Source organism: Aquarana catesbeiana, linkage group LG13 (genome assembly GCF_042186555.1).
Source record: "Aquarana catesbeiana isolate 2022-GZ linkage group LG13, ASM4218655v1, whole genome shotgun sequence".
Taxonomy (NCBI): Eukaryota; Metazoa; Chordata; class Amphibia; order Anura; family Ranidae; genus Aquarana; species Aquarana catesbeiana.
Genome location: NC_133336.1, coordinates 117,754,562 through 117,780,756, shown reverse-complemented (window position 1 = coordinate 117,780,756; position 26,195 = coordinate 117,754,562). Strand labels below are relative to the sequence as shown.

The 26,195-nt window shown below is 41.8% G+C and overlaps 1 protein-coding gene across 1 annotated transcript in view; it reads right to left on the bottom strand.

Moving 5' to 3' along the window:
* Positions 1-4,444: 4,444 nt before the first annotated feature.
* Positions 4,445-26,195, bottom strand: part of SCFD1 (sec1 family domain containing 1) — a 275,000-nt gene continuing 253,249 nt past the window's right edge. Inside the window, exons 23-25 of the mRNA XM_073609415.1 lie at positions 19,802-19,867; positions 17,862-17,930; positions 4,445-5,780 (exon numbers count right to left, since the gene is read on the bottom strand). Of these exons, the coding sequence (XP_073465516.1) occupies positions 5,757-5,780; positions 17,862-17,930; positions 19,802-19,867 (159 nt within the window). The 3' untranslated portion in view covers positions 4,445-5,756. The remainder of the gene's footprint in view (positions 5,781-17,861; positions 17,931-19,801; positions 19,868-26,195) is intronic.

Below are 26,195 nucleotides of genomic sequence, written 5' to 3'. Positions count from 1 at the left end.
AAAATGATTGCAGCCAGACTTAGTGGAGGGAGATTTCTGCACCATATTTGACAAGTACAGAATCACAGTATATATAAAAAATTATGCGACGTGGTTGGAGGAAAGCTTCAGAAAGGCAAAGATGTTTTTATTACAAATTATGTGAGCAGACAGCAGTTCCTCTTTAAATAATTGGATTCTTTCATCTCCTTTTTTATGTGGCACCCAAAGAACCCTAGAATCTCCATAGAAACCCTACTGTGTCCTACTACTCAGGGTGGTCTAGCTCTCCCAAATTTATGTCTATACTATTACGTGTCTCAACTTGCGTATATTTATTGGTGGCTTTTCCCCCAGTTAATTAATGCCATTACGGCCTCTAGTTTCCTCATTTGAAACACTGGCCAATTTGATTTATGGGAAGTCCATACCTTCTACCGAAGATGTAGATATGATAAAAGTTTTGTTGAAAATCTACGTACAGTGCATGTGTCTCTGATGCCTGACTCATCCCAGTCTATCTCACCCACTCAACCAATTTGGTACAATCCTACCTTTCCACACTCCTTTATGCTGCCTGTTGCTGGTCTCTGGGCACAAAAACGTTTGAAGTACATTCACCAGTTATATGAATGGCTCTTTCAAATCCTTTTTACAGCTTCAATATGAGTTTGGCACCCTAAATTCCAACTAAAACATGCGACTGCAGCTTAAGTAGGAATTACAGAAGTTTGTTTTGGTAAATTCAGTACTTGAAAAGTCCCGTTACACCCAAAACAGGGCCCTGAAGAAATGGCACAGATGGCATAATCGACGCAGTATACAGGAAATATCCCCTAAATGGTGCAAGTTTAGGAGATATTTACAGTACCTATAGGTAAGCCTTAGTATAGGCTTAAATACAGGTTCAAACAAACATGGGGAATTTACTTCCGCTTTAATATTTTCCTTTTATAGTACTCTGCTACAGACCAGACCCACCCAACTCCACAATTTATGATCTCGTTGGTTGGGATAAGATCCTACACACTTATTTTAATAATACTATCTTGGCTAGGGATAGACTTATGCAATTACAAATATTCCACAAATTCTATTACACACCACTTCGACTTTATCAGATACATAAGAGAGACAGCCCCGATTGCCATAATTATCACAAGCAGACCGGGGACCTTCTCCATATACTTTGACGATGTGAAAAAGTCCATCCCTTTTTGTCCCTAGTAACTCATTTTATTGCCACAAATTTTGAGATGCCCAAGATGTGCAATCCAAAGTGGTGTGTACTTGGAGTACTGGAAGATTTGGACCTGGGCACACATCGGAAACTATTTTTGAGATTCTTTACTTGTCTATGCTAGGAAAACTTTTGTGTTGCAGTGGATATACATGGAGGTTATTCACATTAATTTGTGGAAAAACTATATCAGTCAGGTTTTGCCGATTTATAAGCTGACATAGGAAGCTGGGGATGTCCCCACAAGCTTGATAAGATTTGGGGCCTATGGGCTGCACTTTGACACTTATGAGTAACCAGATGCCTAAATATTACTAATGAGGATATATGGCGTACCATATCTACCTTCTTACTCTTTATTTGATATTTTGTACAAAGAGGCATATGCTTTCTATTCCGGAGGTATTTTTGCCTGCTCCCTTTTGGTATAACTATCAAGCAGGTTTTAGAGCTTATTTACCCAGTTAGCGAAACTTGTTGCTTTGTTTAGTTGCATTTTTCTTTCATGTTTTACAACTGTACTGCAGCATACTATGCTATCATTGGCTGTTTGATTCTCCACTTCTTCGTATGTCTCGCCTCCACGGCTGTGGGTGAATTGCCACAGCCTGTGGTTGTTCATCTCTCCAGCACCGCTACGCCCATCCTGACAGTGGCCCCCCCGCAGCTCCTGGAATTCCTTGCCCAGCTCAGCTGACACACATCCCCATTGGAACTTGTAAGTGGTGAGACACATCTCAGACCTTTCCAACTGCAGATAAACTAGCATTACACAACATCGGAGGTTGGTTATAACATCTGACATGTGATTGCATGGCCTTTTAAGGTTTTTACTTCACTAAACTACTACTTCTTGTTTACAAAACTGGTATTCCCATGTTTTATGCCAGGTAATACAAGTAACACAGATACACCTGGACCTAAGCGCTTATGGATTATATTTGCAGCTTTCACTTATGGGTCTTCTCCCCAGGAGTGAGTCCTAGCAGCTAAGGTCTACTGGTTTGCCTATTTGTTGTTTTTTCTCTACAATGTTGTCCCTTTCAACAGGTGCCTGATCCAATTTGTGGCTTACTGCATCAATAATAGCTGAAAGATCTGGGGTAATGACAGGAGGCTGCAGTATCTGAAAAACTTCAGAGATAGACTGTTGGGACTCTGACTGGGTCAAAGATGGTCACTGCAAATAGAAACCTGGTCCTGGGAAAGTCAGAGATCGACTCTGAAAGGGAAGGTTTTGGAGCAAGACTGGAACCTTTGTGGTCAGTATCTGTGAGAGTCTTATGTAGGGGCCCCTGACGACCAGGTAAGGGACTTAATCTTACCCTACAGGGCTACAGGGAACCCTAAACCATAGGGCCAATAGCTTTCAGATGTCAGTGCACCCAGATTGAGCGAATGTCCCTGGAACTGTTAGGGAAGTATGGGCTGCAGTCACAGGGCTGTCCCCTCTGTGTCTATATAAGGACATGTTGCGAAGTGGTGGTGATGCAACTAGTTCCAAAGTGTGAGGCAAGGTACAAACCTAGACAGGTAAGGGCTAATGAGAGTGAGATTTTTGGAGGTGATCAGGTCACTGAACAGAGATCAAAATCTCATGTGGAGCACACATGCGTGACGCTCAAACCAGCAGATGTCAGCACTCAGTCCCTCAGCGTTTACCCTGTCAGCGGTAAAACCGAAGGAAGCAGGAAATTGGAAGAGCAACCAGAGGTACGAATAGCAAGGTAGCTCCTGATGCTTGGCCAGATCGGCCTATCTGAATACTTGCCATGAAGAAATGAGGTCAAGCAGTGATGTAGTGAAGATTCTTGATTAAACTCAAATCCAAGAACACATTGAACAAAAAAGACTAGCAAAAATTGGTTAGAATTTTCATTGCAGAACTGAAGAAAAGATGCCTATCCTCCTAGGACACTAGTAAAAAATGAGGCATGCTGGACAGCGGAAGAGTTATCCTAGACAGACATACAGTTTTTGCTTGCCATTGACCAAGCCTGTAGGCTGCAGTATAACCCAACAGCACATGCATTCCAGTGTTCCACAAAAGGACAAGAAATGAAGATTACCAATTATTTCGTTCTTTAAAATCATTTTTTATTGCAAAGAGAAAAAAACAAAACAAAAAAAAAACAAAAAAAAACAAAAAACAAAACAAAAAAAAAAATCATATTTTTGACCAGGAATATTTTAGATTAGAGGTCCACAACCAGAAACCTTGGGAGGTGCATGAAGTTCTAACATATTTCAATTTCTACACAGCCTTTCTTCTAGGTCCGCCCATCTTCTGTAAACACCACATGCGACATTTATCAGTTCAGTTGCACAGAAAAGCAATGCTACACAGTAGCAGCGAGACAGATTTATTACAAGGGTACAATTTGATTAATAAAATACTTCCTCGGCTGCTCTAAAGTAGCACTGCATCAGAATAAACCCGCCCCTAATCATTTCTTAAAGAGTATCTATAGATACACCTGTATAGACTGGGGAAGGATTGGAAATCCTGTCTGGACTAATTGCCATTGGAGAGATTCCTTCACTTCCTCTCTGGTAAAAAGACAGGGCAGGAAGTTAGGGGAAATTTCTCTAACAGCAGCACAGAATGAACTAAAATGTTTTTTTTTTTTTTACGTTAAAGCATATCTATAGTCAAAATGTAAAATAATTTATTCATTTCCACATTGTATTTCAATTATTTATAGCTTAAATCTAATAATCTGATCAATCTTGTTCAAAGACTTACTTTTTGAAGATCCTCACACAATTACCTTGAATTCTGTGAGTTATATACTATGCCCTGTAAGTAGTCATAGCTGTGCCATTTCACAGAGCCTCCTGTCTGAACTACAGAGGTGCTGAATGAGGGGTTTCGAGAGGCTGGGTTGGTACAGGAATCCCCACTTGCAGCCAGCAGGGTACCATGGAATTTGTAGTCTTTAGAAATGTAAAATAAATAGAAGAAAAGCTGCAAAGCATGCAGAAAAGTGTGGAATGAGACAGCCAGCAGACAGGCAGGACTCACAACACGAAAGGAGACTTTTCAGGTAAGCTTATATTGGATTGTCAATAATAAGTATTGTTTGTATTGCTATTACAACGCCGATATGAAATGAAAGTGTATGCTGTGACCATAGATTTCCTTTAAGTAAGGGAATGCTAGAACCTCAGTTAACTTTTTATCGTTGTCCCCTGCATATTTTCTATCACTTCCTGTCTGTTAAAATATTGTCCCCAGTTTAAAAAGTTAGGGAAACGGAGGCCCAGGTTGCATTTTGACCCTGGCAGAGTTTCGACATTTCCCAATTCTATCCAAAACCTAGGGTATAAACAAAATTTAATTTTGCATCTTTTTGGAGTAAAAACCTTTGTCATCTTCCGTGATAAATCTATCACTGAACGTTGAAAATCTGTCACAGTTGACAGGATTATAGTCTTCGGGTAAAATATAAAGTAAACCTGTCGCAGAGGCATTGCTGAATGAGAGGAAGCCTGATTTACATCGGATTGTGATGCTAATTTAATTGGTAAATGTCTCCTGTGTCATATCATGAAGCCAATAGAAGGCTATGTATTTTTATTACCAAATGATTGCAACATAAATTTAAAACAGTTTACAGAAATGTAACTGTGAATGCTACTAGCTACTGCCATTTGCCTCATTGAATCAGCCCATTTGCATTGTTCCCATTTAGAAGTGTCTCATAAGCTGAACAAGTTAATGATTTCTGTATTAGATGGCTTTAGGGTCCACTAACACCAAGTACAGTGGAAATGCATTGGGTGGCTATTCCAGTGCAGTCCCACCACACCTCTACTGCAAGACATGGAAAAGTGCCTTGTCTCAGGTGTGGCTGGTTCACACCACTGCATTGCGATGGTGTGCTCTGAAAAAACGTGCTGTGTACTGTGTAGTACTTTTTTTCCAGCGCAGTGCGACTCAATGAATGCCAGCGGCTAGAGCTCAATGAAATATCACGGTGTTATATTCAATTAAGTTCAGAACAATGCGATGTACCAGTTTCAGCACATCAACACTATGCTGGTCCGGCCTGACCGCACCATGCACCAGCTGCTGTGTTGCAATGCAGCAGCTGGTGTGAACAAGGCTACATGTGGACATAAGAAATTTGCAGTGTATTCAGTACTATAATCCACTTTCTACTGTAACCCGTCAGAAAGCAGAACTCTGAACAGACAATGTGCTTTATAAAATTAAACAATATCTTGTTTTTATTTGAAATAACCTCTTCTTACAGAGAGAAAGTTAATGCCAATTTACTGGGGCTGGCGAACCTCCAGCAAAGTTAAATACGGGAGTCTTTTCAAAAAGTTAGAGGAACCATCACAGCTTTCATCTCCGAGGCTGCAGAATCGGTATGTTACTTTTTCTGTCAGACCTGCAGGCACGGGTGCACAACTCTGCTGACAGAAGGATTAATGGAACGGTGCAAGTATAGGCTGGGTCTTTAAGTCCATGTATGGTCAGATCACATCTTGGAGACAAGCGGAACATGATCTGGGGCCATGTCATCTGTTACTTCTGTCCAAGCTGAGACAACTAGAAGAGAAACAAAAAAAACACCAAACAAACCATGAAGCCTCTTCTCAAAAGAAATAAATACACAAAATGACAGAAATATAACCAATTTAATTACAGGAAACCTGCCAAGACTAAATATGTGGACTGACATGTTTTAAAGGTGCAAACTCCAGGGGGGGGGTCACCCTTAAAGTGATTATAAAGTCTTAAGTGAAAAACCTTCTGTGCTGCACGATCTCCCCCAGTCCCCACCTTATACTTATGCAAGTCCAATTTCGATCCAGCGATGTGCACGGGAGCAGCGGCTCTCTCCCTCCTCATTGGGCAGATTGATAGCTTTGTCCCACACAAGGACCCCCATAAAAAGCGGCTTTCTGCGGGGGCACTTGCCGAGAAGGAGGAGCCAGAAGTTCCGGAAGGTACACCAAAAGAAGAGGATCAGGGCTGCTTTGTGCAAAACCATTGCTCAGCGCAGGTACAGTTGTGCTCATAAGTTTACATACCCTGGCCGAACGTATGATTTATTGGCCATTTTTTAGAGAATATGAATGATAACACAAAAACATTTCTTTCACTCATGGTTAGTGTTTGGCTGAAGCCATTTATTATCAATCAACCGTGTTTACTCTTTTTAAATCATAATGACAACAGAAACTACCCAAATGACCCTGATCATAAGTTTACATACCCTGGTGATTTTGACCTGATAACATGCACACAAGTTGACACAAACGGGTTTGAATGGCTAACAAAGGTAACCATCCTCACCCGTGATCTGTTTGCTTGTAATTAGTGTGTGTGTGTATAAAAGGTCAATGAGTTTCTAGTCTCCTGACAGAGCCTTGCACCTTTCATCCAGTGCTGCACTGAGGTTTCTGGATTCTGAGTCATAGGGAAAGCAAATGAATAAATGATGAAGAAACTCCTGCGCTGTCAGAAATACCTATGCTAAGGGGCACTGCTGCAACACCTAAATGGCTGATCCAAACAGACAAAAGTGGTATGAATAAAGTGAGTGGTGATTGCGCTGTGATAAAAAGGGGAAGGGGGGAAGATGAAGGGGAAGGGGCTAGCTCAAATGTATAGAGAGGTGAGTGAAAAAATAAATAATATATTAAAAAAAATATAATAAGCATGAAGGCTAGTATCATACTAGCACATGAAAAATATTGTAAATACTGAAACCAAAGAAAAGAAAGTTCTCAGTGCAAAAGGGCTAGTATCATACTAGCACATATGTGGTAACTCAGCAAATACTTATTAGAAGAAAAATCTCAGTGCAAAAGGGCTAGTATCATACTAGCACATATGTGGTAACTCAGCAAATACTTATTGGTGACTCCAAGTAAATAAATAAATGGTGAACAATCCCACCACCTAGTAGTACAAAGTGCTCAAACAATGAGTCATCAGTTCCAAAAAGGCAAAATGAAAAAATTATACAAAATATAACAGTATAATAAAATGTAATAAAGTGCGGTCTCATGGGCACTAAATCCGAATATAATGAAGAAACAAAATTGCCTAAAACATACAAAAAGCTATAAATGAGTGACAAATACAGTGTGGGTACAAAAAAAAAAAAAAAAAAATTATATATATATATATATATATATATATATATATATATATATATATATTTATATATTGAACCAAATAAAAATATATAAACCAAAAAAAGTCCATGTGCATGAGGGCTAGTATCATACTAGCACATAAAAAATATTGTAAATACTGAAACGGAAAAAAAAAAAAAAAAGGGAATCTCAGTGCAAAAGGGCTAGTATCATACTAGCACATATGTGGTAACTCAGCAAATTCTTATTAGTGACTCCAAGTGAATAAATAAATGGTGAACAGTCCCCACCACCTTGTAGTACAAAGTGCTCAAACAATGAGTCATCAGTTCCAAAAAGGCAAGTCCACAAGCCACAGGAAAGGGAAAAAAAGTCTTCAGTGGGGACACCTCTGTGCTCGCAAGCAGCTCACCTTACTGCTGCAAGACAACAGCTTGTAATCCAATAACAAATCACCAGCAGGCAAGGGTCCCATCCAGTAGTTCAGGCGATTCGGGTGGTGGGTGTGCAGGATTGTATATAAAAAACATAAGCAGACAGTATATAGTATAACTCCGTGGCGGCCAGAGTGGAAAAAGGGACAGGACACAGAAGGGGGATGCACTCACTTTTGAAAAATGAGTGTGGGCGTCAATCCAACGAACGCCAAGTTCGTATACCTCAAAAGGGTGTCTTCAAACCGTCCCCATTTCCTCAATGCTCGTCACAATGGGATGAATATATGTGGAGTGTTGGAAGAGAGTGCACATAGCGTGATCCCATATATAAATCAGTTTATTAGGTTAAAAACAACATAGTACACTTACATTTAGCAGAAGGCTATAGTAAAAAACATCCACGAGCACCGAGCTCGTATCCTATCGTCAGTCTGTGACAGTTCCCGTGCTCCAATCCTGACGCGTATCGTCACGTCACGTGACTTCATCGGAGGATGAAGTTCCGCATTTACCCCCTTTTTTTTTTAAATTATTTTGCTGTTGTTCTGAACTGGCTGACCATGTTACTGACACACTTCGCATGTTGGTGCTGCCCCCCCCACTCCTTTTCCACCATTGCTCCCCCACTGTCAGATACGTGTACTGAATTGATTTCGCTGCGGCCTGGCGTAGTCGCGGCAATGCTGAGGCCCCCTCTGGTAGTGAGCGGTGGCGGAGACTGTGCTCCTGGCCCCCCTCACCCTCCCCACACGAGTGAAGATTCATGACCTGGGGTGGCTGGAGGCGCCCCCCCCCTCTCTCTGGGCCGCCTGCACCTGCCTACCGGGACGTTCACCGCACTGTGTGGCGGGAACCACAAAAGGATCTGAACTGGTGGGCGGTCGGGGACGGGTGTGCAGCAATCACATCTATCTGCAGCACCGTGCAAAGTAAATGTCATGTTCTCGTTATCCCTCCATAACCATAACTGACTTTTTTGTTTTTTATCACGCCAACTGTTGCACCCGTTTAAGTTCTGTGGTCACACAATCCCTGATGCCAATGGGTTATGAAGGACACACGAGACTCCCCATGAGGGACATGTGAGTTGTTGCTCGGTTGGATGTGACCGGTGGGTTGGGGGGGGGGGGGGGGCAGAATGTGATGGGGGTATGTGTTGCTGCAAAATTACATGACGTATGGAGATGGAATCCCTGTAATATACTGTGGGGGAGTACACAATTGGCCTTACAAGTATACTTGGCAACAGGAGCTAAGTGACGGAATGGGGGATGCTCTGGTGGAGGGGGATGGATGTCGGTGATAACGGATGGAGGAGTACCGTGTCTCCTTACCCCACTTATCTGGCATTGCCCCCCGGGTTACCTTTTAGTACTCGATATGGGTAATGCCACAAGACATACCATCCTTTGACGGGAGGAGGCTAGTCGTGTCAGCAGGCTAGGAGTGAAAAGCCTTAGTCAGTTTGTTTCACAGTCAGTCAGTATTGTTGATATCCAAGTTATAATTCCCAAGTTTATACTGTTGTGACTGTTGTTAAAGACCAAGAGGTCTCAAGTGTTCCTACTTCCATATATATGTTAGTCCTGTGCACATAGACATTACTTAAGTACTCACATCTGCATGCACAACTAAGGTCTGGGGGCTCGGGGAGGATACGGGACTGCCCCATTGGCCCTTTGCTAGACACACACCCACATAGGCAAACGCTCCAACCCAGGTACTCCTGGTGGGCGTTGAAGCATATTTTGTTACACCTTAGCTACCCAACATCGTTGGATTGTGTCGATTGAGAGGCCTTCTCTCTCAAGACACCTTTCACCACCCTAGAGTGGTTTTTCCTCTTTCTTATTGTCCTCACTCTCACTACTACAATCTTCACTTATCCCTCCCTCCCCCCGCCCTTCCTGTCTCTCCCTTACCTTTACCATTTCCCCACGAACATGGAGGCACTCAACGTTGTCACCCTTAACACAAAGGGGCTCAATGTCCCCGAAAAGAGACGAATGCTGTTAAATGACATGAAACGTATAAAAGCTGACATTGTCCTTTTACAGGAAACACACTTCCGAGAAAACAAGTTCCCGATTCAAAAAAACAGATATTACCCGACAGTTTATCACTCCACCCACTCAGACGCCAAATCTAGAGGGGTCTCCATTCAGATCTCGGCAAGAGTCCCGTGGGCCCTGGTTGACATGAGGATAGACCCAGCAGGAAGATTTCTATTTCTAAAGGGCCTGATTGGTGGCGTTAGGGTGACTATCGCATACCTCTATGCCCCAAACAGCCAACAGGACACATTTGTGAAAAGACATTTAGAATTACTTCAGGGCTTTTCGGAAGGTCAACTTATCATAGGAGGCGACCTAAACATCCCCCTGCTCCCTATGGAGGACACCCCAACAGGACTATCCTCATCCCTCCGTGGCACACGTAAAGTGATCCACTCTGCCCTCCATGCCGCACAACTGGTAGATGTCTAGCGTCTCTTCCATCCCGACGAACGCGACTATACTTTTTTCTCTCGCCCTCACCACACATGCTCACGTAAAGACTACTTCTTAATACCACATAACCAGCTTTAGGCAGTCAAAGGCAGGGCAATTGGGTCTATCACTTGGTCGGACCATGCCCCGGTCACAATGCAATACACCCTGACTGACTTCTATGGGGGACAAAGAAAGCCATGGAGACTTAACGGGAGCCTCCTCCAAGACCCAGAAGTAATAGTGGACGTAACGAAAGAAATTACACACTATTTCCACACTAACATCTCAGCTAACGGTGAAGTGGGACTAATCTGGGAGGCACACAAGGCGGTGATCCGCGGGGTGCTCATAAAACACGGTGCGAGGATCAAAGGACTGCACAACTAACATTATTACTCAACCAACTCCAAAAACTGGAAACTAAACATAAACAGACACCGACCAGATCTCTGGGCAGTGAACTGGACACAGTACGTACACAGATAACCGATCTCCTCCACTTTAAAGCTAAGGCGGCACTCCAAATTTCTTGCAAAAAGATATATGAATTGGGAAATAAATGCGGTAGACTACTAGCACAAACCTTAAGATCCCAGAAAACAGCATCCTATATACCATATATATACTCTCCAACGGGGCGAAAAGCAACCCTACCTCAAGAAATCACTCAAGGATTCAAGACTTACTACGAAACCCTATACAATCTGAACATGACACAACCACCCCCGGAACGCATAGCGGACTACATAGCCACCCCCAACATGCCCACCTTACCGACTGCAACACGTGACCTCTTAGACGAACCCATAACATTACCAGAAATACAGCTGGCGATAAGAAACACCAAACAAGGGAAGGCTCTGGGACCAGATGGCCTCACAATTCAGTACTATAAGACTCTACTCCCATCCCTACGACAGCACCTAACCAAGCTTTTCAATGACCTTGGTAAGGGAAGCATACTACACCACACCACGCTACAGGCCCAAATAGCGGTGATCCCCAAGGAAGATAAAGAACCGACTCAGTGCGGGAGCTACTGCCCAATATCCCTAATGAATACGGACCTAAAATTGTTCACTAAAATATTAGCCACTAGAATGCAATTACACATAACCAGCTTGATCCACCTGGACCAAGTAGGCTTTGTCCCAAGTCCTGAACTTGCTATATAAAGCCACCCTAGCAAACATACCAAGTGTCTTTCTCAGCACTGATGCTGAAAAGGCCTTTGACCGGGTCAACTGGTCCTTCATGTTTACTACACTGAGACACATAGGCCTAGGAAGTATTAGGCTGAAATGGATTTAGGCAATATACACGACTCCGACAGGCAAGGTCAGGGCCAATGGCGTAACATCAGACTCTTTTCAAATCACGAACGGAACGCGACAGGGTTGCCCACTCTCACCCCTCCTCTTTGCGCTTTTATTAGAGCCTTTCCTATGCCACGTCTGACTAAATCCGAATATTACGGGAATATCGATCGACCAAACTCAATAAAAGGTGTCAGCCTACGCTGACGACCTGATGTTTTCACTCTCAAACCCGACAGTCTCCCTCCTGAACCTGTTGCGAGAATTTACAACATATGGGGCGCTCTCCTATCTAAAAATTAATTTCGCTAAGTCAGAGGCAATGGGCGTGGGGATTCCACTAATACAACTCGCACACCTCCAATCCAGCTTTAAACTGAAATGGACAAATAAGGCTTTAAAATACCTAGGTACATACATCCCCAAACATTTTCGAAATTGTACGAAATTAATTTCCCACCACTATTAAAAAAAAATCAAAACACTACTAAATCAATGGCAATCTGGCCTATACTCCTGGTTAGGCCGCTGCAATATCTTGAAAATGTCCATCCTCCCGAAACTCCTATACCTAATGCAAGCCTTACCTATACACATACCATCCGCCTTTTTTAAACGAGTACAATCAGCATTTACTGAATTCGTCTGGGCCAAGAAAAGACCCAGACTTACCAACAAACTACTTGTCCTGTCCAAAATTTATGGTGGTTTGGCACTACCAAACATCTGTGCTTACTATCAAGCTGTGCACCTGGGGAGGCTCATAGACTGGTGTCGCCACCAGGAGACCAAGCTGTGGTCCCAGCTGGAGCAATCTCAAAGCATAATTCCTCTAGGCGGCACCCCATGGTGTTACCAGGGCTTACCAACAGAGATTAAACGCCACCCATTGATCGGTAACACGTCACGAATCTGCACACGGCTCATTTCTCTGACATCCCTTTCCTCCCAGAACTCACCCCTATACCCCATAATAGGAAACCCCCTGTTTACACCGGGTCTACATGATGGGACCTTTCGGAGATTAGGGGAAGCAGGCCTGCACCAGGCCTCCCACTTTAGTTCTGGGGGGCGCTGGAGAACGAACACAGAACTCTCTGACCCCACAGGCACGTTCCGTCTAGACTTCCTGAGAACACTTCAATTAAGCCACTTTCTTAGCTCCACCCCACCCCCCGCAGACAGCAGCCAAACGCTCACGACCTTGGAAGAACTTTGTACTGCCACGGGTGTTTTACCACACACACGCTCACTGACCTACAATCTTTTGAATACACTCCCGGCAGATTTCGTACCCCCGGGATTACTCAAATAGGAAACAGAATTAGATTGCCATTTCAACAACACAAAGAGACAACACATACTTAGATTTACGCATAAATCTTCCATTTGCACCAAGATCCAAGAAACAAATTACAAAATACTCTCCAGATGGTACAGAACCCCAACATTACTACATAAATTTTTTTCAACAACATCGGACCTGTGTGCTGGCGCTGTCAGTCGGACAAGGGGACCTTGTTACACATCTTTTGGTCATGTCCCAAACTAGCACACTTCTGGAAGGTAGTACGTGAGACTGTACAACAATTCACTGACAGGACAATTACAGACGATCCAGCATTCTTTCTTTTACATGCTACAGACATTCCCGACAGAATATATAAGAAGTCAGTGATACGCCACCCACTTGATGCAGCCAAGGCCTGCATACCCCTTTGTTGGAAATCTGCCCTCCCGCCGACCATTGACCTATGGCTCGGAAAAGTGGAGGAAATAAGAAAAATGGAGGACCTCATCCTCACGGCACAACATAGAGAAGAGACATTTTCCAAAACCGGGCAGACGTGGACTATGTTTATATACTCGGCTGAAAGCCAGGTCCTGAGAAGAGCCGAAGTTAAGACATGAACACATACAAAACATCATTATGCCATTGAAGCCTTACAGGCAGCGGCATAAAACCTCACAACTATAAATTTAGTACAGATTGCCCGACACGCCATGTTCGTGGGACGCACCCTCCCCCCCCCCGTACCCTACCCCCCCCCACCCTCTCTGCTACTTTCCATTTCTTACCTTTACTCTACCTCCTAAAATTTTATAAAGAAAAGAGGACCGAGCCCATAGGACTGTAACACTCCACAACACCATCCGGTCAACAAACTGTTCATACTCAACCATGTTATGCACTGTTTCCAATAGTATTGTTGATGGAGTTATGATATTGTACCATATGCGGTTTCCTTTTTCTTCGTAATGCTACATGATATATGTGATACACTGTAACTTGTGGGTCCATGTGGGCCGTGTTCTTTGGATAAATAAACAATTAAAAAAAAAAAAAAAAAAAAAACCCACAAATTACTTCAGGTGAAATACAGGACTCTCTGAAAACATGTGGTGTGGCTGTTTCAAGATGCACAATAAGGAGGCACTTGAAGAAAGATGGGCTATATGGTCGAGTCGCCAGAAGAAAGCCATTACTACACAAATGCCACAAAGTATCTTGCTAACAATACGCCAAACAGTACAAAGACAAGCCTCAAACTTTCTGGCACAAAATCATTTGAATTGATGAGACCAAAATTGAGCTTTTTGGACACAACCATAAACGCTACATTTTGAGAGGAGTCAACAAGACCTATGAAACGCTACATTTTGAGAGGAGTCAACAAGACCTATGATGAAAGGTACACCATTCCTACTGTGAAACACGGAGGTGGATCGCTGATGTTTTGGGGATGTGTGAGCTACAAAGGCACAAGAAATTTGGTAAAAATTGATGGCAAGATGAATGCAGTATGTTATCAAAAAATACTGGAGGAACATTTGCATTCATCAGCCAGGAAGCTGCGCATGGGATGTGCTTGGGACATTTCAATATGACAATGATCCAAAACACAAGGCCAAGTTGACCTGTCATTGGCTACAGCAGAATAAAGTGAAGGTTCTGGAGTGGCCATCTCAGTCTCCAGACCTGAGTATCATTGAGCCACTCCTGGGGAGATCTCAAACGTGCAGTTCATGCAAGACAGCCCAGAATTTCCAGGAACTGGAGGGTTTTTGCAAAGAGGAATGGGCAGCTTTACCATCTGAGAAGATAAAGAGCCTCATCCACAAATACCACAAAAGGCTTCAAGCTGTCATTAATGTTAAAGGGGGCAATACATGGTATTAAGAACTGGGGCATGTAATCTTTTGATCAGGGTCATTTGGGTAGTTTCATTTGTCATTATGATTTAAAAAGAGTAAACACAGTTGACTGATAATAAATGGCTTCAGCCAAACACTATTCATGAGTGAAAGAAATTTTTTTGTGTTATCATTCATATTCTCTGAAAAATGGCCAAGAAATCATAAATTCAGCCAGGGTATGTAAACTTATGAGCACAACTGTAAGTATAACATGTTTTTTATTTTGATACAAAAAAACCCTGACACTTTAATATTACTTTAACCACTTCTGGACCACCCTACAGCAGATTTACTGCTACAGGGCGGCCCTTCTGTGCAGGATCACGTATATATAAGCAATTCTGCACTTCCGCTTTCAGGGGGTGCATGCACTGCTTCTGCTGTGATTAATCACAGCAGAAGCCGATCTGTGGCTGCCAGGTAGTGGATGTCTGATGGCACACGCCGACCATCAGTAAAACACACAGAACAGAGATCTGCCTATGTACACAAGGCAGATCTCCATTCTGACAGGGAGGAAGGGATGATTTTGTGTCCTTGCAGGAAATAAAATCTCTTCCCCTAGTAAAAGCAGCACATACAGTACACAAAATTACTGGCTAGGCACACAGTTAACCCTTTGACCGCAGCCGTGTCATTAGTACAGTGACAATGCATATTTTTTGCACTGATCACTGTATTAGTGCCACTGGTTCCTGCAAATTGTCAAAAGTGTCAGTTCGTGTCCGATTGTCCGTTGCAATATCGCAGTCCCACTATAAGTCGCTGATCACCGCCATTGCTGGTATTAAAAAAAAAAAAGTTTCACATAAATATATATCTCAGTTTATAGACACTTTAACTTTTGCGTAATCCAATCAATATACACTTATTGGTATTTTTTTTTTTACCAAAAACCTGTAGCAAATACATATTGGCCTAAATTTATAAAGAAATTTGATTTCTTATTTTTTTTAATTGCATATGTTTTATAGCAGAAAGTAAACAATATTGTATTTTTTCTAAATTGCGTCTTGTGTTATGTCTTCTCCTCACCACTTCAACCCCTACATGGCTTTACCACTGCACTGCAAATGAGTGCATTTCATGTGGTTGCGGCGCGGCCCCATTCACTTAAATCGATTGTGTGAAAGGTACTGCCAGAGGAATGCAACAAGGAGTTTAATTCTTGCTGCTACTGTAGCATGTACACCCACTTCCAGCTGCCTTTGCAGTTCAAGGAGGGCAGTAAGAACATGGCTCAACCATATGTTTTTTTTAGCGCTCACCAACTGCAAGTGTAAACGAGCCCTTACCGGTCAGTATTTTGCGTGACTACATGTAAATCACATTTGATCCTTGGGTACATATTATGTTTTGACATTACAGAAGCTAGCAGAAATTTTACACACTTATAGATGCATATACACATGCATAATACAGACCATACTCGTGTTTTTTGTGCAGTAAATTTTTCACCAGGAAGATCTGGCGTTCATACATCAGTACCATAAATTTACCAATGTGGAACAAAAACACATTGAAATTGAGTATTGACATTTAGGACCCCAAGTCAAATGAAAAACATGTTTAAAAACCAAAGTGATGATATATAGAGGTAATCCCCATAGCAATCAAGTTTTTAAACATTTATTTTTCTAGAGCAGAAAAAGTAATAAATGTTAACATCTGATTATATAATTTCTTAAAATGCTGAGAGCTTTATGAAAATCCAGAAATGCTGACACTACTTGTTACTGTTTAAACACAAATATAACACTGTTCATAATTACTTTACCAATTGTTATTGTCAGACTTCTATTAAAGAAACGGGAATATATCTGTTTTACATGCAGCTTAATCTAAGCCAAAATCAACTGTAGCAATCACAGATGAATACAACACATTTAAGAAGATATTATAATATATAGCCATTTTCCAATGCAACAAAAAGAAACAGAAATGTGTTGTCGTATGAAATTAAGCAAAAATGGGAACAGTGCCAGCAGGTATAGAGGTAGTGTGCATGGGCCTTGAGGCTAGATAATTTGTATAGGACAAAGTTTTCTGGTGTATTAGTTGCACACTGATTACCATCAGTCCTATTATTTAACAGTTTACAAAATGAATGCTGGAGTTTTACCTGTTGCTATGGAGAATGTCAGACTATCAGTTCTTATATCTTTGTATTTGTGAATGTGTTCACATAATACAAAGCGGAGGGAGAGGCAGAGTGACTGCATAAGACTCTGTAGCTGCAGGAGCTGAGACCAGTAGGTCAAGCAATGGAAGTGTAGTGATAGCTAAGCTCCCAGCGCTCAGTAAAAAAATGTAGATTGCAAATTAAAGGCATGTACCTGGTTGGACTTAAAGAGTAACTCCACTTTTGTTGAGAAAAAAAACATTGCCCTCTGGGTGATCTATGTACATTGCAAGAATTTTAACATGCTTTGTTGCAGATTCCTACCTTTAAATTTTGTTATTCTGAAGAAATAGCGGTTTGTCTGTGTCCATGCGGGAGTGGTTTTATAATTATCAATCAGCTGCTGCATCTGCAGAGCTCCAATGAGGAAAGCTGCTGGGTCTGCATCCTGTTAGACATGATTTCCCTTTGAGAGTATTACACCAAAAATTACATTTTTATTGCAGGGCATGCCAAAAATCAGATTTATATCTTGGCGCAGACTTCTGGGAAAATCAGTAAGCCAATCACACAAGCGGGAAATGACCTACCTGGCCGGGGGGGTTCTGTACACCATCTGTGTATAGAATACCTCCAGCTAGCCATATTGCATTTAACAGAAAATTACAGCTCTGCAGATTAAAAAGAGAAGGTCATTTTGAATAACATTTAATTACAATATGACTTGTATCACAATTGTATATGCTATATTATTTTTATTTGCTATTTTTTTCCTATGAAAGTGGAGTTACCCTTTAATCTATAGCCATCTGGCACATTTTAGAAAATGGCTGAATTTATGGAGTTCAGATTTAAGTCTAGTAACACCGAGGGGCCAAACTTGAACCTGCGTTATGAACCAGCCATTTTAATGGAATTTACTTAATTACATCTGTCTGCAGAAAAGGCATCCATTACCTGTTTAACAAATTGTGAAGCATTAAAAAGCTCCGTGCAGCCATAAAGGATGTGCTTTCCTTGTTTGGTCTAAAAAAAAAAAAAGAAAAAAAAAAAAGATGACACACAGTGTTAAGTTACATCCTCTACATTTTACAAGCAGAAAAATTAAACTCTACTTAGCTAATGCTTCTTAAAGTGTTAATAGTAATATAACAGTAGTGAGCTAAGAGGATGAAAAATAGACCAAAGAATTGATCTGAGGAACTGGCGAGGGTCACATAAATAACATCTATGACAGAATAAGCAAAAGGAAGGACAGGCCTTAGCAACCAGTAACAGGATACAAAAGCAAAGCAAAAGCCAGAGCTGGTTGCCTTCCAAAAAACTTTGTTTTTTATAAGGTAGATTCTTTTTTGCATGCCAATTAGCCAAAGTTGTGTGCCTGAAGAGGAGATGGTAGATGAGAGACAGCAGGAGAGTTTAAACTGGAGAAAGGAAAGAAAGAATGCAGGTAAGAAGGACAGGGGGACTAAACTAAAAAAGTGTGGAAGGTAGCAATAGAGAAATAGAAATCAAGAAGCAATAAAGAACAGTTCAGGAAATGGACTGAAAAATAAAAGAGATGTTAAGAAAACACTCATGCTGTTTAACACTTTCTTAAGTGACAGGCAGTAGCCTCACTTAGTAATGCCTCAAAAGGGCGATTGGTCAAGAAAGGGTGGGTAAAGGCATAAAGGAAAGTGAAACGGAACTGGAAATTTAGATAATCTAAAGTTCCTGTCTGCAACTGACAGATTAGCATGCATCTGCAGCTAAACACAGCTTAAGGACACATTGGGGTTTATTTACTAAAGCTGGAAAGTGAAAAATCAGGCTCACTTCTGTATAGAAACCAATCAGCTTCTAACCTCAGCTTGTTCAATTAAGCTTTGGCAATAAAACCTGGAAGCTGACTGGTTTCTATGCAGAAGTGAGCCTGAGTTTGCACTCTCTAGTACTAAATAAACCCCACGAGACAATGTTTTACCTTGCACAAAATTTTTAAAGTGATACAAATAGTCCAAGTATCCACTCACAGCTGCTGTGCTATATGGGTGTAGATCTGCATAATCCATGCTGCTCCCTTACCTGTCCTTTGAACTTCACCAGTGTGGAGAACATCACCACACTGCTGATGGCTACTCAGTCTCTAAGCTTTGTTTTTTTCTGCAATGCCACCTATTTACCTTATCCTGAAGCCTATCAGTTAACAGGGTAGCAGTCCTGTTTCAAATCATCTTTTAGATGGCATGTGCCAACATTAAAAATTACATGAATTTGTAAAGAGGAAGTACAGCCAAAACTTGTTTGGCTGTATTTCTCCTGTGGATCACAGGAGTGCACTCCTGTGACACGTTTTCAGCAAACAGTGGGCTGAAGCCTGCTGTCGGCTGACATCACAGAGCCGGTTAAGGCTCAGGCAAGATCGTGATTATATGGTCTAAAACCGCCCACAGGAAGGACTGGCACAGCATCTCAGCGATCCAATGAGCATGGGGGGGCAGAGCAGAGAGCCGGTGACTGACAGTCACCAGCTCTCTTCTCAGTAAGCTCTGAGAACCGAATGATCGGCGGTTTTTGATCGTTCGCTTCTCAGTGTTAGAGCCGGCAGGGGACAGAGATCCAGAAAAAAATGTTTTCCATACTTCTCTTTTAAAGGAATGCATAAGTGATCTAATGAGTGTGTACATTAATTTTTCCGAGGTATTCTTTAAGTACCAGCAAAGCTGGGCAAGAAGATTGACAATGGAATAGGTAAATAAATGACCTTGAGGAATGAAGGGATATGATGATGAGGTAAGAGCCTTGATATAAGTATTTCATTAAATAGTATGCTTCAATATTAAACAAAATTCTCCAACTGAAGAAAACTATGATGTATATGCTAAAGAAGCAGGAAAGTCAGGATATACACCAACCTTTATATAGTCTACTAAATTCTGATATTCAATATAGTTTCCTCCTCCAACAACAAACACAATGGCCTGTGGGTAAAAAAAAAAACAAAAAAAATACACGATTAGTATAATTAACAATCCTAACCTGATCACACATTTTTCACACTGGCTGTACAATCTGTAAAACTCCCAACAACTCTGTAGCAACGGGGGCCTGTCTGGGTTGAGGATGTGATGTGCTTTCCTGTGCGATTCGCATTCAGTTCTATGTGGTCCCATTTTAAAATGAAAGGGCTGAAATTGCACCACTACTTTTGGAAACTCACTGCAACCATATTGCATGCTACTTCCTTACCATACGATCTGGTGTGGGGAAATGCACAGTGTTTGAGACCTGCATTTGAGCTGTCATTAACTCAATATTGACAGATTGCAACTGCACTGTGTTTTGAACGCAGTTCGGGAACCGTGCACGGAAAGCAAAGTTCCCATACTGCGTTCTGGTGTGAACAGGCCCTCAAAGTAAGAGGATTGTTTTTAGATGGACCCTCTTTATTACATCTTTTGGAAAATGTAACAAAACCTGCACAGGCTTTTTTTTATCATATTATGAAGTTTATGGACATCTTTAGACAGTTATTGCAAAGTCGGTAAGCTGCTGTTCAATTTTTAACTTGGCAGAAGAAAATTAAGAGGTGAAAAAAATAATTTGCATATTCTGTCGTACAGCCGTTAATTTTTGGAAATCACTTTAGGTCTTCAGTGTTATATTTTGTTGACTCTTATCTAATATGTTTGGACAATAACTGCACGGTGTACATGGGAAGAACAGCTGCAGTCCCTGGATACCACCAAAGTCAACCTATTTGGAGATACTGGGTCAAGTTGTTCTCAATTGCAAATGCTGAAATATGCCCAGTGTCTGGAATTTAAAGTGCTTAAATTTACAAAACAGGTTGCACTTTAATTCTCTAACCAGCACTGGAAAAATAACAGCGGATAGTAATGGCAGCACAATCCTTTGTTGGATGTTGGAAACCTATTAAGCAAATATAGAATTATGACATTGTGGTTTTATAACACATATAAAACACACGAATGTGCATTGAACATGCATAAATAATGTGACAAGAGCACATGACACGCTAATTATTAAAACAGATTTTCCACAAAGGGGTCATTTAACCCTGTAATACAATATGTGTGCATAAAATACACAGAATTTCTTTAGCCCACAAATAATTTAGATTACTTCCACTTCATTTTCTCTGGAGTGTTGTTATATAACCAATGCAGGATTACTTTGATTACTATGGATTAGAATTGTACAAGTTACATAAGCCATTATTAGTCTATTATATTGATGACTTCACAACTCAAAGACATCTCAACACATTTCCTCACATGCTAGCACAGTTATACAAAAATGTATTTTGTTCAGCTTTATAGTGCAAAAACTTTATAACATTTTCCTATTTAATACTAGACATTAAACCTAGCAGGGTAAGCTGAGCTGCTGAGAGAACGACTTGAGATACTGTACTACTTCTCATGTGATCCTCATGTGATGATGAAATACTACACAGTGTCTGCAGCTAGAGAGTTCAGTGAGGGCTTCTTTTGAAGTTCAAAATGAGCACAGGAATGAAAACCATGACCAGGCAAAATGATCCAGAGAGAAACGGTAGCTCAATTTATGTGCAGCTCACCACCTTATCCATAAAATAGGAGCCTCGTCTAGCCCTTTTACCCCTCTACTGGTCCTTTAATGTGATGGGCAACCTCGCAAATTAACAAGGAAGATTGTGGGGTAGCAGGGGGGTAGGGCCAAGCTAGACTTTTAACGGAAAAGTTAAGATCTATATCGAACATCAGCTGTCTATGCATGAGAATGATGTCAAGCCCAAGGAAACTGCAATGCAGGCTTTACGCCTACCTGGTAAAAACCTCATTAAGGTGTGTGCTGAAGAACCCTGCTGCAGCCTTGCAAACCTGATCCACTGATGTCTCACGATCGATGGCCAAAGAGGTCCCTACGATTTTCTTCGCCCAGATCCAGCGTAACAGATGTGAAAGAAACTGAACTAGTAGGAAGGCATAAATTAAAGAGAAATGGCCCCATCATTGACAAACTGCCCTGAATACTTCAGGATGAAGAGACGATTCTCCTGGGATCAATTGCTGGTGACTGAGAAAGTCTACCAGCCAGTTCTCCACACCTGGGATATGTACTGTGGACAGGGCCAGAACATGACATTGTGCACAAGCCAAAATCTGATGCACTTCTATATGGGCCCCTCGACTCCTTGTGGTTGATATATGTCACGGCTGTGGCAGTGTCTGACTGGATTCTGACTGGAAGCCCCCGCTGTTGACTCGTCCAGTAGGCCAGAGCAAAAGAGACTGCCCAGAATTAGGCCCAAATACTCAAGGCTCTGTGCTGGTTCCAATGCTGATTTCTCCGCACTGAGAACCCAGCCCAGACTTTCCAGTGTACGAATCACGTGGGACACATTTTCCTCAACCAATGCGCTGACCTCTATCGCAAACCGCAAGAATTTTTGACATGTGGGGAAAATTAAAACATGGAGATATGCATTCTTTATGTCGACTGACGGAAGAAAGTCTCCCTGCTGGTACGATGCCACCACTGAACGAACAGACTCTATATGAGATGTGCGAATCCTGAGAAACTTGCTTAGATCTTTGAGGTCCAAGATTGGACGTCAAAGAGTGACTGGCCTGAGCATCCTTATTCGTAAATCTCTGTCCTTTACATCGTTAGACCTGCATTTGGACCCTGAAGGAAAATGTGTAATAATGCATGCGGTTAATGATAATGTGCCTATGGTAGTGGTGGTGCTTTATATCCCTCTACCTGCTACGAATGCTTCACTAATGAGGTTGACTCAAATGTTGGCTAAATACTACTGAAATTTTAATTGCGGGTGATTTTAATATGACTCCCTGTCCGCATCTGGATAAATTCTCACCAGATGTGCATATAGACTCCCCGTTGAGTAAATGGGCATCTGCCTTTAACCTCACTGATGTGTAGCGGTGGAAAAACCCACACCTTAGGAGGTATACCTGTCATTCAGCTACTTATGCCACAATGTCCCGAAATGATTTAGTCTATGTCAGTGACCAGGTACTATCTAAGATACAACAAATATCCATTTTGCCTAGGGGAATTTCGGATCATGCACTGCTGTTGATTAAATTACACACTTAAGTTGCAACTGAACACCGGGTATGGTGCCTTTTGAGATACTGGATCTCTGACACTCATGTGGAGCCCCTGGTGGCAGAGGCAGTGAAGGATTACTGGCTGTACAATTATAACACTGCCAGTCTAAAAGTAGTCTGGGATGCCTTCAAGGCCTATGTAAGGGGTCAATACCAAATAGCTATAGGATTGGCTTGCAGACAGTCAGCTGAGGCATTGCATAGGGTGGAGGCCAGAACGGGTGAGACTCTATGTTGCGTCGGGTGACAAATGGGTTATATAATGACTAGCAGGTGGCACTGCGAGAGGTTTCATGTCTTAGAGTGACAGTGGCCAAGAAACAGATGCTATACCAGTCCCAGAGGATATTTGAGCAGGGGGAGAGGACGGGGAGGTTGCTGGTGTGGCTCTCTAAAAAGCAGTGCTCATCTACACAAATCGCATCCATTAAAGATGTGGACGGAACGTAAATGACAAATCCGAAAGATATAAATGCATGCTTTGCAAAGTATTATGCCACTCTCTATTCCTCTACCTTTGCTTGCAATACTGAGGAACTGGACTCCTTTCTGGGGAGTATTGACTTTCCAGTCCTGTCAGACCAGGCTAGACAGATGCTTGATGCTCCTCTCACCTTAAAGGAAATACAGAAGGCTCTGAGATCTTTACAGACATGGAAAACCCCAGGAGATGACGGACTCCCCTCTGAGTTCTATAAATGCTATGGTCACTCCCTGACCGATGAGCTACGTGAAGTGCTGGTGTCCTCCATGGATGCCACCTCCCTTCCTGAATCAATGTCGCAAGCAATTATAGTTGTAGTGCCCAAACTGGGGAAAGACTTGGAGTTATGCTCCTCGTACGGTCCTATTTCCCTTCTGAATTTTGATGCCAATATACTCACTAGAGTGCTGGCATCTTGCTTGAATAGGGTGATACTTTTGCTAATTCATAGGGATCAAACAGGTTTCATGCCTGGGAAAGGCACAGATATCAATTTGCGACGACTATACACTATCATTGCCAATGCGAGGAGATCTGGGGTCCCGGGGTAGTGGCCTCCTTGGATGTAGAAAAAGCTTTTGACTCGGTGGAGTGGGACTATTTATGGATGGTACTGCACAAATTCGGTTTTGGCCCAAATTTCATTTCATGGGTGCAGAAGTTGTACTCGGCCATGACAGCCAGGGTACTCACGAATATTATCTTATCTGAATCCTTCCCACTCCACTGAGGCATACGACAGGGGTGCACTTTTTCACCAGGCCTCTTCGCCTTAGCTATTGAACCTCTAGCAATAATTATCAGAGCTTCTCCCAGTATTCATGGCATACAGGTGGGTCAGTTCGTGGAAAAGATATCACTTTATGCGGACGACAACTTATTATATCTTAATGATGCTCAACACTCCTTGCCTGCAGCCCTAAAGATTATAAACTTTTTTGGTTCCTTTTCGGCCATTCAAATCAATTGGAGTACATCTGTCTTATTCCCCCTGACTCCTGGAGCGAGTCTGGCATCCCTGCAGACCCCTTTGGAATGGGTATCCAGGTTTAAGTATCTGGGAATTCAGATACAAACAGACTTATCTAAATCTAAATACTTAACCACTTCAGCCCCGGAAGGATTTACCCCCTTCCTGACCAGAGCATTTTTAACAATTTGGCACTGCGTCGCTTTAACTGCTAATTGCGCGGTCATGCAATGCTGTACCCAAAAGAAATTTGCGTCCTTTTAGAGCTCTCTTTTGATGGTATTTGATCAGCTCTGCGGTTTTTATTTTTTGCGCTATAAACGGAAAAAGACTGAACATTTTGAAAAAAAATGATATTTTCTACTTTTTGTTATAAAAAAAATCCAATAAACTCAATTTTAGTCATACATTTAGGCCAAAATGTATTCGGCCACATGTCTTTGGTAAAAAAAATGTCAATAAGCGTATATTTATTGGTTTGCGCAAAAGTTATAGCGTCTACAAATTAGGGTACATTTTCTGGAATTTACACAGCTTTTAGTTTATGACTGCCTATGTCATTTCTTGAGGTGCTAAAATGGCAGGGCAGTACAAAACCCCCCCAAATGACCCCATTTTGGAAAGTAGACACCCCAAGGAAATTGCTGAAAGGCATGTTGAGCCCATTAAATATTATTTTTTTTTGTCCCAAGTGATTGAATAATGATAAAAAAAAAAAATTTACAAAAAGTCGTCACTAAATTATATATTGCTCACAGATGCCATGGTTATATGTAATATTGCGGCCCAAAATACATTTAGCTGCTTCTCCTGAGTATGGGGATACCACGTGCTGGACTTTTTGGGAGCCTAGCCACGTACGGGGCCCCGAAAATCAAGCACCGCCTTCAGGATTTCTAAGGGCGTAAATTTTTGATTTCACTCCTGACTACCTATCACAGTTTTGATGGCCATAAAATGCCCAGATGGCACAAACTCCCCCCAAATGACCCCATTTTGGAAAGTAGACACCTCAAGCTATTTGCTGAGAAGCATGGTGAGTATTTTGCAGCTCTCATTTGTTTTTGAAAATGAAGAAAGACAAGAAGAATGTTTTTTTTTTTTTTTCAATTTTTCAAAACTTTGTTACAAATACCTCTCAGCAAATAGTCTGGGGTGTCTACTTTCCAAAATGGGGTCATTTGGGGGGAGTTTGTGCCATCTGGGCATTTTATGGCCTTCAAAACTGTGATAGGTAGTGAGGAGTGAAATCAAAAATTTATGTCATTTGGGGGGGGTTTTGTGCCACCTGGGCATTCCATGGCCTCCGAAACTGTGATAGGCAGTGAAGAGTGAAATCAAAAAATTACACCCTTAGAAAGCCTGAAGGCGGTGCTTGGTTTTCGGGGTCCCGTACACGGCTAGGCTCCCAAAAAGTCTCACACATGTGGTATCCCCGTACTCAGGCGAAACAACAGAATGTATTTTGGGGTGTAATTTCACATATTCCCATGGCATGTTTGAGCAATATATCATTTGGTGACAACTTTGTGCAAAAAAAAAATTTGTCTTTTTCCCGCAACTTGTGTCACAATATAAAATATTCCATGGACTCACCATGCCTCTCAGCAAATAGCTTGGGGTGTCTACTTTCCAAAATGGGGTCATTTGGGGGGGGTTGAATTGTCCTGGCATTTTACGCACAACATTTAGAAGCTTATGTCACACATCAC